Source organism: Eptatretus burgeri, chromosome 1, assembly GCF_056783735.1.
Source record: "Eptatretus burgeri isolate ZD-2024b chromosome 1, Ebu_testis_v1, whole genome shotgun sequence".
NCBI classification, from domain to species: Eukaryota; Metazoa; Chordata; class Myxini; order Myxiniformes; family Myxinidae; genus Eptatretus; species Eptatretus burgeri.
The window spans coordinates 163,473,082-163,492,330 of record NC_140961.1 but is presented as its reverse complement, the minus strand read 5'-3'; the positions used below and the strand labels follow the sequence as shown (position 1 = coordinate 163,492,330).

General features: G+C 41.6%; 1 protein-coding gene across 12 annotated transcripts in view; it reads right to left on the bottom strand.

Annotated features, from left to right (window-relative positions):
* Positions 1–19,249, bottom strand: part of LOC147035910 (spermatid perinuclear RNA-binding protein-like) — a 227,207-nt gene that overhangs the window by 125,133 nt on the left and 82,825 nt on the right. For all 12 annotated transcript variants that reach the window (XM_085848072.1, XM_085848045.1, XM_085848037.1 and 9 more), the window contains one exon: positions 12,843–13,034. In XM_085848072.1, coding sequence (XP_085704198.1) covers positions 12,843–13,034 — 192 coding nt within the window. The remainder of the gene's footprint in view (positions 1–12,842; positions 13,035–19,249) is intronic.

Sequence of the window (19,249 nt, the reverse complement as noted above, 5' to 3'; positions counted from 1 at the left end):
ACATGTTTCATAAAAGAGAGACAGTCCTTGTTGTATAGTCTTAATGAACCATGTTATATATATATACACACTATATTTCAGTAGAAAAGGCACAGCCAAACAACAGATAAAACTCGATTATACTCCACTCTACTCATTTTCAACAAATAAGAAAGAGCATACTTTGCCTCAAGTGACGTTTCAAACGACCTCAAGCCGAAAATTTCAGTTCCTGCCAGCAGCCATTTTAATATCCAATTCACAACAAATTTCCAGCCACTTTCTAAATGTATATAATTCCAGAAAAGAGGTATAGCCAACCAACAATTTATAATTGGACCGACTCCACTGAGGAAGTAAAATAATAATTAATCCCACGTGAAATGTGAAATGTGCTTCACCAACAATTTTTGGACATATATGGCGAAAGGAAGCTCTGTGGATCACATGACTATTCCAAAGCATTGGTGTTTCTGTATTAATAATGCTGAAACAATTTTTTTTCACATTGATATAAATGGTCTTTGTCCACAAATTATGTACTCATTTCTCTTTATTTGCTTTCAAATGCTTTTAAACAATATGGAGGTATGAAATCTGTTGTAAAGCATTGTCTAAAGTCACTTTGTCACCATATAAGCAATCTGCCAGAAAACATGTGAGTAAAGGCACCGAGACAGAGTTGAGATCAAGATTTTAAAAGCCTGCAGCATAAAACATGCTTATTAGGTCTCTCACAAGAGAAAGTCAGAACTCATTACATTTGCAGAGTGGACTTCTTATGGTGTGTGAGTTTATTTGTTTGCTTGTCTCATCAGAACTCATTACGTTTGCAGATTGGACTGCCTGTAATTTGCGAGTTTCTTTGTTGCAATGTTTGCCTGAAAGGCCAAGAGTGAGTGGAATAGAATCTTTGTTCAAATATCCTGTGGTCTTGTTAGTTCCATATAACTGCAACATATCTTTTAAAAACTTAGGATTGCTGATTGATATATTTTTTGCCTTTCTCATTGTTGAGAAAGTGCTCTCCTGAATTCACTAGTAAATGCTCAATACCACCACTGTTCCACTCAAAACAAACATTTCAAACCAGATGACAATAATAATCAGAACTAGAACTGCCACTTTATAACTGCTGGTCGTGATGACCGGGTAGCGAGACGTCCGCCTTCGATACAAATACAGTACCACCAAATGAGGCCCCACACGTTTCTCTGCGACGCGGGAATCAAAAGTTATGGACCGAGGAACGGGCCATGTTACATCGATTTATTTTGTACACATTTGACCATTTTTCCTGGGGCCATCATCGGTATCAACTGAATTGCTATTCCTGTACCCTCAAACGTATGCAGGTGCAGCCAAGTGAGCCTTCTGGAAAAAAAAAAAATTAAAAATGTAAAGTTCTCAGATTAAAATAATTAAATAATTCTGGCTGCCAAACCGAGTGGCCGATCGGGTTGAAATTTTAAACCTATGTTCCCCATCTCGGCTAGATTATAATTCTAAAGTTTTGCAAATATTGATGCAGCAGTTCCAGAGTAAATATTACTGAATATTTGTCATTCAATCCAACATGGCTGCCAAACCATGGGGCCGATCGAGTTGAAATTTAAACCCTTCATTCCACATGTATGCTGCATCATCTCTGAAGTTTCACATTTATTGATGTAGCAGTTCCAGAGTAAACATTAATAAATATTTTCCTTCAATCCAATATGGCTGCCAAACGATGTGTCGTACATCAAAAGGGCAGGATAACTTTTTGTTCGTCATGGAGAGGCGGTCATACATGTTGAGTTTCGCCTCGATCTGTTCAGCAGTTTCAGCGAAGAAGACATTTAAAGTTATTAATTTTTAATCCAATATGGCTGCCGTACCATGTGACCTATTACAACATAAATTTTAATTATCCCTCTAATGGGGTAGTGGATCATGCTTGTTAAGTTTTGTGTTGATCAGACAAGGTGTGTTTTTCTATCCAAGATGGAGGCCAAACCATGTGACTTGTGACATCATAATTTTTAGCATATATGCAGACATGGTTGTTTATGATAGTTGCCAAGTTTCACTTCGATAGGTTATGTGGTTCCAGAGAAAAAACATTATTGAATATTATTCTTGAATCCAACATGGCTGCCAAACCATGTGACATCAATTATTCATTAACAAACTATATTAACTACCCGTGCACAATACGTGTGTAAAGTTTTTTTTCCTTGATTTGACCAGCCGTTCTGGAGAAGAAGATGTTTGAAGGTTTCAGGGTAAATTCAATATGGCCACCAAACCATGTGACCTATTAATTAGAAATTAACAAACTTGTGAAAGGATGTCTTGGGGAAAGTGTGTGTGAAGTTTTGCCTCAATCTGTCTGGCCGTTCTGGAGAAGAAGATTTAAAAAATTTACTAATTTACAATCCAAGATGGCTGACGAACCATGTGACCTATGACATCATAAATTTATATTCAGCCTCCAATGGCGTAGGGGAGCACGTGTGTGAAGTTTCGTGTTCATCGGATAAGGTGCGTTTTTCTATCCAAGATGGCCACCAAACCATGTGACTTGTGATGTCATAATTTTTACCATGTGTGCAGACATGATGGTAGATGATAGTTGCAAATTTTCGCTTCGATAGATAAAGCAGTTCCAGAGAAAACATTATTTAATATTTTTCTTAAATCCAACGTGGCTGCCAAACCATGTGACCTCTCAATTATTCATTAACAAACTTATACTCCCCATGCGAGCAGAATACTCGCGAAGTTTTCCCTTGATCTGACCAGTCGTTCTGGAGAAGATGTTTGAAGATTTTAGGGTAAATTCAATATGGCCGACAAACCATGTGACCTATCAATAAGAAATTAACAAACTTGTAAAAGAATGTCCTGGGGAATGTGTGTGTAAAGTTTCGCGTCAATCTCTTCAGCCGTTCTGGAGATGAAGATTAAAAAAAAAAAAAAAAAATTAAAAACAAGATGGTTGCCGAATCAAGTCACCGATGACGTCACTATAATTTTTTTCTAATGTGAATTGTTGTGTCGATGATGCTCAAGAAATTTCGGATTTTTCCCATGCAGCGTTCTACTTGACGAATTTTCACTGGGATACCGCTTCACCGATAACGTCACGAAAAATCAACCGTGTTCCCTATGGGGAGTTCATTAAAATGTATGAAGCAAAAAATTTTTCCATTGCACGGTTTCAGAGACACAGAGGTCCAAAGTTTGTCGGTTTTTTCAAGATGGCACCCTTACCACGTGACCTATGACATCATAATTATCAATTAAGTATGCTATCAAAAAAGATACATACTGTGGTGAAAATTGTGTCGATCGGACTTACCGCTCCTGAGAAAATGATTTTTGAAGCGAAAAAGCCCGCAAATTGCCGGCGGAAAAATAAAAATAAAAAATAAACAGAAGAAAAACAATAGGTTACCCAGTCCATTTGACTGGGTACCCTAATAAACAATAGGTTACCGAGTCCATTAGACTGGGTACCCTAATAATAACAAACATATAATCCCCGTGCTGGCCCAAGCACATCTGGGCCTGGTGAAGGATCTGATTATTAGTCCATGCTTAGTTAAATGAAATGTGTACCACCCTTCTCTTATCTTTGCTGCTGATACTTTAAAATATACTTGATAATGGATGATTGCATACTGATGGTTGTTTTACAATGAATAGAGTGTGTTAGTTAACTGCGGAACAATATAATCTTGTCTTTATTCCACTTGGTTGGTCATTTAAATTAGATAAAGCTGCTTTGGTTGGTGCTCGTGAAGTGCAGGAATGGTCAATTCTAATTTGCTGTGAACACAGGGCATTGTTATGTTGAAATGAAGGATACAATAGTCATGAAGGAGGAGGACAGTGAAGCAATGCAAATACAATATCTGATTAAACTTGAAAGTGCTCAAGGACATACCACAGTAATTTGATCAATCACATTCTCATAAGGGACAAACAGAACGTTTTCAAGGACGTGGTCATGACTGTTTCAAATGCAATTTGCTTTCATGTAAGTGAATCACCCCCCCCCACCTCCCCCATTTCTGTTCCCTATATGAGAAACTCTGCTTGGAACATCAAGCCAGAAAGCAATCACATTACATTGATTGTCTTTCTCCATGATAATGTATTAACTGGATGATTCAACCTGTATTGTGAATGGAGTAACTCGAGTAAGGTTTCAAGTTTTCAATCACACCACCACCAAGATTAAACAAATGGGGCATGTCTGATTCAATTACATCACAATGTCCTCCACCCTTCAATGAAACACAACCATGTAACGTAAGAAATGGAAGGATCAAACATGGAGACCATGAATTTGAATTAACAGAATTATTTCATGCCTGAATTTCCATTTAAGAATAATTTTCATTTTCACATCGTCTTTCTAAACACGCGCTTGACACGTACCATCAATCACTTCTGGGAATTACACCTCACATGAAGGGAATTACACCATATGTGCACAGATGCCAACCCTCCCGATTTCATCGGGAGGCTTCCGAAAATTCACCCAAACTCCCGCCCTTACGATCACTATCCTTATCCTCCCGAAATTTTGATATTTTTGCACTGTTCACTAATCAGAATGCACTGGTATGAGAATTGAATGAAAAGCATCGTCTGCTACGTATAGCATGTGGTAACTCCATAACGTTCGCTGCTACCAAATTGTACGTAAAAAATTGCAAATTCAAATGAGGAGCAGCGAAACATTGGGTCTGGATCTCGCTTATGCGATCATGCACTGAGATTTAGTGCATGCGGTATGTATGCACAGTGTATATGCATGCGATACGCTCACTGCATGCAGCTGGGCCCCGTACCAGCCCGGCGGTCGCGACCACCGTGCGGTGTTTAACAGCCGCTAGAGTTCTACGAGTCGCGCTGCAGCTGTGGAACATCGACTTCGAAGTTACCGATGCTTCAAGCCCTCGATGTTGATTACGAAATGGCAGAAAAGAAGCTACGAAGACCAAGAAATGGTCTCAGAAGTACAAGACCGAATACAGTCTCCAATACCCGTGTATTCGAAAGTCTGAAAGAGGAATTCATCATGCGTATTGTACAGTATGCAGCGTTGATATTTCAGTTGAGCACGGAGGTCGCGATGATATTCGGAAGCACGTTGGAAGCAAACGGCACACAGACATTGCAAAGGAGAGATCTTCGAGCACGAGTACCGGTACACTTCTGAATTATTTCACCAAACAAGGGACAAGCGAGGAAGAGGATGTTACCCGAGCGGAACTTCTCTTTAGTGGATTTATTGTGGAACATAACTTGCCCATATCAGTCTCAGATCATGCTGGACCTCTATTTCAAAAGATGTTTCCAGATTCAAAAGTTGCTTCAAAGTATGGATGTGCAAGAACAAAAACTTCAGCAATAATTGGTGAGTTGTCAAATGTTACTGCTTCATCTATTGCCGATATTGCTAGACTAGCTACAGACGGTAGCAATGACAGTGGTGAGGCCCAGCTATATCCTGTCCTGATTTCGTACTATGACAACAGTGCTGGGATTGTGAAGCAAGGTTTGCTAAGTTTGCCTGCGTGCAAACAAGATTCCACTGGAGAAAACATTTTCAAACTGCTTCATCATGAGTTCAGTGACAGGAAAATTCCGTGGGGAAATTGTGTTTTCTTTTGTGCTGATAATGCCTCTGTCATGGTGGGCAAGCACAAAGGAGTCACTGCTTATATCCACAAACAAAATCCAGAGTGCTACATCATGGGATGCCCTTGCCATATGATGCACAATACGGCCAAGAAGGCGGCTCAGGCCTTACCCATTGAATTAGATGACTTTCTCATCGATATTTACTACTACTTGGACAAAAGTAGTAAACGCGTCAAAGGAGTGAAAGCACTGCAAGAACTCTGTGATGCCCCGACACACAAGATTCTGAAGCATGTCGCAACAAGGTGGCTGTCCCTTGGTCAGTGCCTAGACAGGCTGATTGAACAGTGGGAGCCACTTCGCCTCTTCTTCAAAGAAGAAGTACGAAGAAAAATGCAACCAACTGTAGCCAAGACTCTAACAACGAGCAAGAAGGACGGCACTGTATCTACTGCCAGTACTGGCACTGCAGGATCAAGCACTAGTGGAGCAGCATTCACCACTACCACTGCAGTATCTGCTGCGAAGAAGACAGCAGGGACAGCACCAAAACCAATGCTGAGAGCAGGTAGCATCACCGGCCCTTCATCACGTTCATCTACAAAGCAGATCCCTTCAGAGTCGAGAAAGACTGTGATAGTCCCATCTACAGGTAAAGAAGGACCCAAGTTAAGTTCTGCTTTTGCCAAATCACTTGATAGAAGCTCAGCAAAACCTTCGAATCAGAGGTCTTCTTCCTTGGCTGCACCTACCTCAAGCTCTCTCCTCAAACGTAAAATTGGATCTGGTACTACGAGTCTGACCTCTTCTGCTGGCAGTAAACGCAAGTGTGATCGCCCTGCGGCTAAGTGTACTACGAGTTCTACAACTAAAAGCGCATCTTCCTCAAACACTGTGCAGGAATCTAGAGAAAAACGTGTCAACAGGATCTTCTTGTCTCCACAAACAAAACTCTATTGTTTCTTCCTTCGATATGCTAACAAGCTTTTTGAGAAGGGGAATCTTCTGCTCCAAAGAGACGAACCCTGTATTCATCTCCTGCACGGAGAATTGAATGGTCTTCTGAAAGATATCTTCGTACGGTTTTTGAAACCATCGGTGTCATCGGTTGCTCTGGTAAATGTACCATTCTCTGACAGAAATCATCAGAAGAATGATGAGGACCTCATGATTGGGAACGATGCCAAACTGTATATAAGGGAACAAAGGAGTCTCAAGAAATCCACCTTCACTCTGAGTGAGTCAGACATCCAAGGTTTCTTCAGTGCAGTTCGCTCATATTATGTGAAAGCCTGCAATTACATCTTCAAAACCTGGCCGCTAGATGATGAATTAGCCAAGCATGCTCAGGTGCTGGATGTTAAGCTACACCAAGAAGTGGGGTTTGACTGTGTGGAGTTTTTCATCAAGAAATTCCCCTGTCTGTTCAGTGGCGGTGATAGTGACATAGACAGTCTTGAGAGTGAATTCGCTCACTACCAGGCAGACGCCTCCATAGCTACAATTGCTACTGAGACAGTGAGAGTGGATGAGCAGTGGCATCGGATTTCACAGCTCACAGATCCCTGCACTGGTGCCAAGAAGTATCCTAATTTGAGCAAAGTGATGAAGGGAATCTTGGTCATTCCTCATTCGAACGCATCATGTGAGCGGGCACTCAGTCTTGTACGGAAGAATCATACTGAATTTCGTCCCAATTTGAGTGTCAAAACCCTGGAAGCTCTCTTAATTGAAAAACTAGCTCATAGCACCCCTTGCTACCAGAGAGAATACAGCAAAGACATAATCAGAAGGGCTAAAAGAGCCACACAGCTGTCACTCAGCAAAGCTGCCATGGAAAAAGCAAGCAGCAGTAGTACCAGCCAGTAAGGTAAGAAAAATATTGCTTCTTTTGTGCTTTTTGTTAATCTTTGATTGTCCCCTAACTTACTAATATTAACATACATGTAACATTAAAAAGTGCACAATTTTCCCCTTTTTTTGTTCAAAAAGTGGGAATTCTTAACATGTTAAATGCTCCAAAATAGGGCTCAGAGGGCACTAGAGAGCGTCTAGAACCCCAGAGCTTCCAGGGCCCTAAGGCGGGCCCTGGACCCCGCCGCAAGGGTCGAGCGCTCCGCGCTCGAGATGTGCGCTTCGCGCACATTATTTGGTGTCGGTTGCAAATCCTCCCTAATTCTGATTTCCAAAAGTTGGCATCTCTGTATGTGCAGTGTCATTCTCATTAGAGAAAGTGACAGTGTTGCAGTGCGACGTCATGCGTGTTGTGTAATTCACTTACAGGAATTACACCACACGCACGATAGTCGTTGAGGACCACACAACTGTAACAAGAGTGTTAGAGGAGTGGGGTTCAAACCCTATACCAGTGTACTCCCTAACAATGGTGTCAGGAGTGCAGTTCGGAGCTAAGGGGCAAAAACAGACCCCCTCAAATCAAAATCAAAACAAGATGGATTGCAGATTGGCTTAAATTCAAATAAAAAGGAATTCTTATTTTAAAAGCGCGATGGAAAATAACTACCATTCTCTGATCGAGGAGGGGCATTATTGGGCTGACACCATTGTGGCCCCAGAAGAAATGGAGTTGGAGCACCCAGTACAGGGCACAGTCGAGTCGCCTCCCCTACCCAGCAGCTCAGAAACCTCCAGTAGTCCAGCAACACAGCTTCTGCTTGACATAAACCAGCAATTTGCAGTAATGATGGGCCAAATAGATGCCAACCAGGGAAAATGGAGGTCAGCCAGGCCAAATTATGAGCCGCACAAGAGCAGTTGGCAGTGGGCCAAGCAGGATTAGTGGGTAATCTGGGTGAGCTGAGAGAAGACCAGGAGGGGGAAATCAAAGGAGAAGATAATGGAGAGTAGGAGGAGTAAAGAGAAACCACAAAAGGTGCAGAGGGAAGCAGAAATCAGATATAATTAGGGATTTGAAATCCAGGTCAGGAATGGGAACATGTGCTGGAGCAGAGCGTCGCTGTGTCTACTTTCCGCAGGTACTCAAGGGGCCTCCATTTAGCCATCCCCCAGACAGATGCCTGGTCATCAGAAGGGATGATAGCAGAAGAAATGGAGGAGATAGAGGAGGTGCAAGGATGTGTTGTGGTGGTGGGGTCTGAAGTGGTTGTGACCCAACAGGAGGATGGCAAGTGCCAGAAGAGGAGTGTGACTGCGTGGTGGAGCTGGTGATCTTCGCTGGGGAAGTGGTTGCACCCATGAATGATGAGGATGACTCCATCCAGGTAATGGGAGACTGGATCAGATAAGGGGGGGTGTGAGGGAGGAGGTGGTCTTCCCAGTCGGGTGTGTGCTGGAGAACATTTGGATGTGTGAATAAAGGCATGTGCCAGAGTGTGAATGTGGTGAGTGTGGTGCACAGGGGTGTCGATGTGTGGAGGATGAAGAGGAGGGAGAGCGGACACCACCTGGGGAGCCAACAGAGATGGGCCAGTTAAGATTAGGGCTGAAGTAGCTCCCCATTGAGTTTACAGATCTGGCTACGGCTCCAGTTGAGCTGACGAATAAACAGGGCAGTACGCAAGCGTGCATGCCCCAGATATATTTTAGAGGTACAGGATGTATTCGTGTTCACGTGGGGTCTTGAGGAGGACTCGGAGGGTTGAAAGAGAGACAGTGTCAGGTGTGTGCACCGCATGGCCCATGTAAGCCTTCCAGAAAAGGAGGGGACAGCCAGGTAAAGTGTGTGCATTTGTTGTTTCTCCATAACCTACCATTTGTCGAAAAGGAAGGATGCAGCAGGATACTGGCCCGGTTAAGGCCCGGTCACACCTTGACGTTTTAGCCAACGTATGCCGATTTTTGAATTTTTTTTCTAAAACGCTGGCACACGGTGAATACGTTATGGGTAAGTTTTGATAACATTGAGAGCACGCTGAAAAACACTGCCATACGTCGTTGTACGTTGGCTTTAAACGTTGTACTTTTTGGTTGTCCTGAAATTTTTTCATGCTTGAAATTTCACGACGTATGCCGGCGTATGACTCACACGCTCCGCTACGCTGGCCACAAGTTGTATGCACGGTCTGCGATCGTTGACAGACGTCAACACATGCTACTTGTAAGTTAATCATAAGTTGAGACACGCCGAGGTAATGTTTAGCGTACCCGAAACTTATTTCTAACCTATGATTAACGTGTTGTTGGCACGTTACGCGATCGTTGCCACACATCGACAGATGTTACTTTTAAGTTACTCATAGGCTGAAACACGTCGGTGTAATGGATCGTCCTTGCGTCAGCGTCCACGGCCACGGCCAGGACACTTATTTGCAGCATTCTTCAAACTTTTCTTCGGCATGACGAGGATGTTCACACTTCGATGTCTAGCTTGGCTATGATTCCAATTGTCCATCGGCAGCGTCTATTTAAAATAGTCGAGTTTGAGCGTTTTAACACGTTCAGAAGAAACGCTTCAAATTTCAAAACCCCAGCGTCAAAAAACAAAGGCGAGTGACAGCAATTTAAATCCTTCATTGTAAACAATGAAAATAGCTGAGTGGTACCGTTTAAAAGTCGTTGAGTGTAAAAAAAATCCAATTGTTGAGCGCGTCTACTTTCAATCATGGAGATGCAGCCATTTAAATCGTTGAGTTTATCATTTAAATCGTTAAATCGTTAAACGCAAGGACGATCCATCATAACCCACACCCTCCCCCTCACACTCACCTACTACTGCCAACATGAACAAACTACTACTAATACTAATACGAATACTGATACCGATACTGTTACTGCTGACATGGACATCGACTCAAAAAGGACTCGAAAACACTGTTGGGTTCCCCTTTTATGAGCAGCATTTTTAGATACCAATTCCCAAAACCGCTGGGAACACGTCTTTATATGGCAGTTGTAAGCTAGAAACACGTTAATTTTTTTTTTTTTGTCGACCGGAAGACGTCATTGGAATACGTCTACATACGTCGATGTGTGTTGGGACTACGTAAAGAATTGGTTCAAAGCACGTTAAACATAAGTTAGAAATAAGTTTCACGTAAAAAAGACATTACCGCGACGTGTTTCGACTTATGAGTAGCTTATAAGTAGCGTTTGTGAACGTGTGTAAGCGTCCACATATCGTGTGTAAAACTTATCCCCATCGCATGCGGAACGCGTGTCATACGCCGAGTACGTCGTAAAATTTTGAACATGTTTAAAATTTCTTGACGTACTCTACTTACTACGATGTATGATAGCGTACTTTAGCATTCTACTCACATATACCAAACTTACTCATACCGTATTTGACGTGCCCCAACGTTTTAGACACATTTTTCTTAGGTCGGCATACGCTGGCAAGTTCTCCAAGGTGTGACCGCGATGTTGACACTTCAATTTCTACGGCAGTTATGATTCGAATCGTTGTGCGTCAGTGTGGCACTGAACTAACACCGGGTGGGGTTGACTCAGCCTGTCATCCTTCTGAGGTCGGTAAAATAAGTACCAGTGTACTGGTAGAGGGGCACAACATCAGCGGCACAGCCGTGCCCTAACAAAATGAGAGCTATCCGGCAGCCAAGCTGCCAAACGCAAGAAGAATAAGAAGCATCCACCCCCTGGGCAGGTCGAGTTTGTGCATTACTTGATGAAAAAAAAAGGTATAGTCTGCATTTTGCAAGAAGACTATCGATGTTAATGTGGTGTGCGCTTAAAAGGTCCTGGATGACCTGAAGGTCTAAAGCCCTGTTCTTCATTACGCGGCCCGTGAGTCACTGGCGGTCCCTGGTGTCCTCAAGTCGCAGCAAAGAGGAAATGATTATTTTTCTTCCACCATGTATTAGCAACAACGATGGCCGATGAAGACGGTTGGCAGGATGGCTGAGAGGTACACACGCTCACCTCTAAGCTGTTGAGCCGAGGTTCGAATCTCGGTCCAGCAATAAACTGTCATCTCGGGATTTCACAGGCAGGGTGTGTACCATAATTAATGGGGATCCTGTCAGCTAGCATTAGTTGGTGGGTGTTAAAGATCCCACGACGTCCTTCGCGAAGAGTGGGCGAGCTATTGCCGGCACGCTGGCAAAATTACAAATTCCTGCCCTCGCCTTAGTCGAATGTCAGGCCCAGCAAGCCAGTTGAAGAAGAATAAGAACAAGAAGAACAACAAGAAAAAGAAGCAGAAGAACAACAACAAGAAGAACGCGAACAAGAAGAGGAAGAAGAACGCGAACAAGAAGAGGAAGAAGAACGCGAACAAGAAGAGGAAGAAGAACGCGAACAAGAAGAGGAAGAACAAGAACAAGAGGAAGAAGAAGAACAAGAAAAAGAAGAACAAGAAGACAGAGAAAAAGAAGAAGAACAAGAACAAGAAGACGGCAAAAAAGAAGAAGAAGAAGAACACGAAGAAGAACAAGAACACGAACAAGAACACGAAGAACAACAAGAACACGAAGAAGAACAAGAACACGAAGAACAACAAGAACACGAAGAACAACAAGAACACGAAGAAGAACAAGAACATGAAGAAGAAGAAGAAAAAGAAGAAGATTGACGAAGGTGATTTTAGCCGACTTCCAAGCAGATGGAGAATGACCTCGGGCAAATGTTCGCGTGAATAGAACAGAATATTTGCGAAGTACAATGTGCTGTCTTTTGATGAAATCTGTCAGCATAGCAATGGGAAGAAAGATCACATGACACATATATTTGGAGAAGTGTCGGTTTGTGTTTGGAAGACTTCCACGCAGTCATGAATCGCTGGACGTAACAAGTCGAAAACTGGTGGTTATACTCAGGAGAAGGTTCCGGGTGGTAAAAAGTAATTCATGGCGTGCGTGGGGTTCAGTTTGGTAGGTGTGTTGGGGCCTGGGGGTGGGAGAGTTAGTGGGAGATGACCCCAATTCTCGATGTGCAAATGTGTATCGTATAATCGCCACCTGGTGGGAGTACCCCCCAAGCGGCATGAGGATATCTGTCAATTTACACTTCATTCCTGAAAATCATGGAGAACACCGTCTCATTGGCAGGAGCCCCGAGGGCCATAAAACCACAGTCATATACAATTATCTACAAATGATGTACTCATGTACGTAATGCAGATGCATCATAAAGCCCACGCTTGACTGCTGGACCCCAGGGGCCATTAACTCACACTGATATGCATCGAGACAGCAAAGAAATGAGGAATTAACCCATCTGTTATGGAGGATTCTTTGCGAGTTATAATAATCATGCACAATTGATCTAAAATGTATTTTTACCGCATTCAAAGCTGCTGCAAGAGGAGCAGAAGAAGAGGCTGGGCTCTTGCTACCATCTGCTCCTGCAGTGAACATCTGTCTGGATTCCTCCACTTCTATTTCCGCCTTCACCAGCTTGGCCACTGTTATTTCCGCCTCCACCTGCTTGGTGTCAATATCAACACCAGTAGTATGTCCCAAGGACTCCAGCACCTGATAGGGAATCACAGAATTTAAAACTCGGATGCCACTCGGTAGCGCACATATCTGAGAAAAAATTCAGAAAGATTGTTTGTAAACTGTGGACAAAAATCGTGTGACAAACAAACAAATAAAAACTAGAAATCACTCATCATAATATAATGGGGGCAAGCCTGGAACTTCAAACACATTTTCTCCAAACATATTCTGTTCGTACTTCCGAAATCTTCACATTATGTGTTCCATGTATTGACGCAGGTGATAGCGGATTCAAAAAAATCGAATATAGATAGAATTCTCAAAGGGAATTGATGACGTCACAATCCGCAGAGTTCTCCGGCAAACCGACGGCTGGGTCCCAGACGACGTGCTTTACTTAACTAAGTCCATGAGTTCAGGACGTTTGTTCAACTCAGCATTTATGACTTTTATCCTGCCATGTTGTTAATCTGTTGATGGAGGTAATATAGAAACGATTAATATGTCAAATTGTTCGGGTTACTCATCCGGCACTATGTGTCAAAGCCAACAATCTAAAGCAACCGGTCTCAAACGCTACCATGGGCATCCAGTCACGTCACCAATATGAACTGAGCTGTTGAATGCGGCGCAAAACATCCAAAGAAACTCCCGTAACCAAGTATTGTGATCCGTTCTGTTCCCCATACCCGTCTTAGACGGGTATCTGCTTGTAGAATGCCACTTGGCGAAACAGAACGAACTAGAACGGCATGGGGAACAGCGTATGTCTCCCACAGGCTGAACAGTTTATATTTTGTATCCCAATGATAGGCTCGATCAGGACCTGAATCAAAATCAAATCGGCTTGTTCTTGTCATTTAACCAACTCATCCACTTAATTTTTGTCATAATTTGTCCGCACCTTTTTGAGATATCGTTCTATTTCTCGTTTTAAGCCCCATCTCTCAATAGTGAAGAATCACTTGAAAAAATTATGAAAAATTCTCCTTTCTGGATAGGGATTCGTATTTGAACCAATATCTAATTGATTCGTCCTTGTCACACACCCAACCTATTCCACCAAGTTTCATCCGAATCCGTCTCCAACTTTTTGAAATATCGTGCTACACAGCTACACAGTACCTGCACATCATTTTTGGTCCCATCTAAAAATGAAAAAGGATCACTTAAAAAATTCTCGTATCCACAACTGGATCTGGATCCTGATCTAAACTGCGTGTTGCTGTCCTTGGCCAATCACCGACATACTCAAAAAATTTCAGAACCATTGCTTCAAAGCTGTGGACAAAAATTGTGTGACAAACAGACAACAAAGAGCCCCCACAAACCAACGTACTGAGCGAAATGATTTCGTAAGTGACACACAGGCAAACAGACGGTGAAAACATGACCTCCATCCACCTTCAGTGGCTCAGCTAACCTGATCCGGATCTTTAACAAAATCGAATCGATTCGTGCTTGTCACAATTTCCAACCTGTCCACCGAGTGTCATACGAATATGTCCGTAACTTTTTGAGATGTCGTATTATATCGTTTTTGGCCCCATATCTCAATGGTGAAGGAATCACTTAAGAAATTCGAGTATCCCGATCTTTATCCAGTTCTTCACCAAAATGTAATGAATTCATCCTTGCCAACCTGTCCACCAAATTTCACCTGAATCCTTCCACAACTTTTGAGATGTCCTGTGCACAGACAGACAGAGCTAAACAAACAGACAGGTATGAAAACATAACCTCCTCCACCTTCAGTGACGGAGGTAGTAAAATGTTATGCATATCGTAACTGTGTTCACTTTTAAATCCATATATTAATACTGAAGGACCAATATTGTGCTCCTCCGAGCGGTCGCGTCACGTTTTTCTCGGTACTGTGACCTGGACTGAAAGAAACTTCGTACCTGTAAGAGTGCATCGCACATAGTGGCAATAGTCAACTTTCAACTCTGAAGCAGAATAAACACTTTTCGTTGAGATGGGGGCGAGGAGTGAAGAGGCGGGGGCAGGGAGTGAAGAGGCGGGAGGCAAGGTAAGCAGATTTTTGGGCGGGGGTAAGCAAATTGAAAGCGGGAGATGGGGGGGGGGGGAAATGGGGCGGGGGACGAGTGGGCGGGGGCCCGAGGGCAAATGGGGTGGGGAATCAAGAAACGGGGGGTGGGGCGTGGAGTGAAGAGGGGGACGGGGCTGGGGTAATTAAATTTTTGGGCGGGGGTAAGCAAATTGAAGGCGGAGGGGGGGGATGGGGCAGGGGTGGGGGATGAGTAGGCAGGGGCAAGCACGCCCTGTCCAGTCCATGTCCCTCAAGTGTGGGTGAGCTGGTGAGGGTGGTTGAATGAACGGAATCCGTCTGTGACGGGGTTTCGGCTAGTATAAATAAAAAGTGCAAGTCGCAATTCTTTGCTTTAAATGTTAACACAAAGTTGTGCAACTGTAAAATAAGATGGCAATTTGAGCTCTTCTCTTTCCAGATAATCTACAATAGTTGACAGGTAATGAACAAAACAAATCATGGGTCTGACTGACACTGACACACTGACACACTGACACACTGACACACTGACACACTGACACACTGACACACTGACACACTGACACACTGACACACACACACACACACACACACACACACACACACACACACACACACACACACACACACACACACACACACACACACACACACACACACACACACACACACACACACACACACACACACACACACACACACACACACGATGATTTTACGGGAGAGTAAGGCTAAAACTTCACAATAACTCCATTGATAAGAACAAGGAGTTGATACTCCAGGTGGTATGAGGAATAGATCTGTATCATATGAAAGCTCGATCTTGATCCGTTTTTGAAATATCGCCTGCATAAATCAACTTACCGAGATGGTTGCCATGGCAACATAATTCAGACAATCACAGCCGTGCTCTCATCAGGTTGAGATAATATCATGAGGAATAGGTATCTGCAATATGAAAGTGAAATGTTTAACGGTTTTTGAAATGTCGCGTCCGCAAAATTAAATGGACGGATGATCATTCATCGACAGATGATCAGTCAGTTGGACGGAGCTCGTTTTGATGTCCCCTGTCTCCAACTTTGGAGGAGAACAAATGCCTTACACAAGTGCATAGCACAGGGTAAGTCTTTTCTTTTTCAGACCATTACTGATTTCTTGTCAAGATTTGATCTCAAAGCAAACTGCCAGCTTGAGGGTGGGACGTTTGAAGATTAAATTCATATCCTTTCCCAACACCGATTCAAACGCACTGTTACTCGATTTGGTCCGTCTGATTGTTTGACCGATTCAAACATGGATTGAGGGGGGAGTATGGCAAGAGATAATTTGAGAGACATTTCAGTGACAGTTGGGATCTGAAGTGAACAAATATGGGGATAACGGCAGTTAAGAAGATACTGGGAGAGTTTAAGTGAGTCGAGCAGTCACAACTGAGAAAAGGAAAACATTCGAGAGGAGCGGAGTCATGTCCAACTGTCGAAGTTGATTCATCTGGCAGCAACAGGCAGAGCAGCACACATTTGGTACTACGTGGACTCAACTACGTCATTCTGCATTCTGTTTCCGCTCTCTTCTCACCTGGACCGACTGTGCAAACTCCTGAACTGTGGTGCCCTGAAGGCTTTGTAGAAGTGGATTTCCTTTTGGAGTACCTGTAATCAGTCTGATAATAAAGGCATTCTGCCCACAAGACAAAATATATTAAATTTATGGAATATGCTGTAGTTGAGAGGATCCCTTGGGAATGTTCATTTTCTTAGATACATTTGTGTTCTGATGAAATATAGTAATAATGATGTTTTATCTGTTTTAGTGACAACTAGACAACCTGTGAAACTTGTAAACTGGAGACCGAAATTGGAGACTCGCACATCAAGCCCTGGCCACACAGACATCATTCCATAAGTTGAACTCTTCTGTTCCGATTTTTTGTCCTTTTTGTTTGTGATGTAATTGAAAATGTGGCCCACACTTTTACTGAATGAAAGAGATTGGTAATCCTCTCTTCCTTCAACAGCTTTTCTATAAATTAAATTTTGTTTTTTCCTCTCCAGTCTTTATTTATGGAATTGAGGGGAATTCTAAGAGTAAACCAACACCCTCGTTTTTGTCTTTTCTGTTGGATATTGCTAAACTGGCAATTTATAAAACCAGGAAAGCAAAATTGAAGGGAAGAAATGTAAATGTGCTTTTCTGCTTTAAAGATATGGTTTCGGCACGAGTAAAAATGGAGCAGGCTTATCTTTTGAGCCTGGATATTGTGGTGTATCAGTGGTACACTGATGAGGTTTTGAGCTTCTTTTTGTTATGTAATCTGTTTTGTAAAAGTGTAACGTACGTACACTTACTTTTTGCATTTTTGCACTTACTTGTGTATCATTCTGTGGTGTGCATGACATGAACATACATCCTTGTTATCCCGCCCCCCAGAGGGAGGGAAGGATATTGTAATCGTCCGGTTTGTTTGTTTGTCTGTCTGTTAGCAACTTTACGGCAAAACGGCTTTAGCAAACACTATCAAATTTAATCCACAGGTGGGTAATGAACCTCGGACAACCCCATTAACTTTTGGGTCCAATTGGATCAAAGGTCAAGGTCAAGGTCACGAAAAGATCAAAATCGTTTTTCGCTCATAACTTCATCAAAAATGATCTGATTAACTTCAAGCTAAGCTTATAGTGAACCTTATTGTATTTGTCACTTATAATCCTACCCATTCCTACAGCGAAAAATGCATATTTGTCAAAATCGGTGGGGTCCGAAAATTTGGGGGTCAGGGTCGTCGGTCAAAATTACAAATTTTCCATTAAAACTAAAACATGGAAAGGAAAATATAACTTTACGGGAAAACGGCTGGCTCAAACACTGTCAAATTGTATCCACAGGTGGGTAATGAACCTCGGACGACCCCATTAACTTTTGGGTCCAATTAGGTCATAGGTCAAGGTCACAAAAAGGTCAGAATCGTTTTTCGCTCATAACTTCGTCAAAAATGGTTTAATTGACTTCAAACTAAGACTAAAATATTCCTTATTCTATTCCTTATAATCAACATTCAGGTGAAGGATGTATCAAATTTAAATTTGATCCCCAAAATAACTTTATGCCTCAAATGGGCAGGATTTGTTGTGCCTGGCACCACTTGTTTATAATGCTTTTGTTGAAGTTATTTTTGCTGAAAAACTTTTTGCATTTGTTTTTATGGAGTGTGCTTTTTCTGGTGTGTTTTGATACTTTTACAATAATAGTATACAAAAGTATCTATATCTGTCAATATATGTATGTATATATATACATATATATATATATATATATATATATACATATATATATATATATATATATATATATATATATATATATATATATATATATATATATATATATATATATATATATATATATATATATATATATATATATATATATATATATATATATATATATATATATATATATATACATATATATATATATATATATATATATATATATATATATATATATATATATATATATATATATATATATATATATATATATATATATATATATATATATATATATATATATATATATATATATATATATATATATATATATATATAGTAATACCTTGACATATGAGTTGAATTCATTCTGTGACCTAGCTCGTAACTCGGTTTGCTCATATATCAAAACAATTTTCCCAATTGAAATTAATTACAATACCATTAATCAGTTGCAGCCCCCCAAAAAACACCCTAATTTCTTTGTGACGTAGTTTTAAAAATGAGAAATGTATTTATAAATAATAAATAATTGATACAAAACATAATACAAAGATAATAAAATAGAATATAAATAAATGAACTGGTTTTATAAATTGTATTTACCTTGGAGATGAGACGACTTCGGCTTACGGAAGATGCTGGTGGAGGTGGTGGTGGAGGTGGCGGCAGTGGTGGAGGTGGTGGTGGAGGAGATAGGCGGAGGAGATTTGAAGGTCTCATCACACTTTATCGCTAAACTTAATTGCTACAATTTTTTTTTCATTTGTTTTTTCACTTCACTTATCGCTAAACTTTAATGCTACATTATTATTTTTCACTTACACTTAATCTTCGTTGGTGATGTTTTCAACTTCATCAGTGACGTTTGCATCTTTTTCATTGATTTTTTGCTTTTTCGACACGCTTTTTTGACTCTGATCTGCAGGGCGTTTCAATAAAAA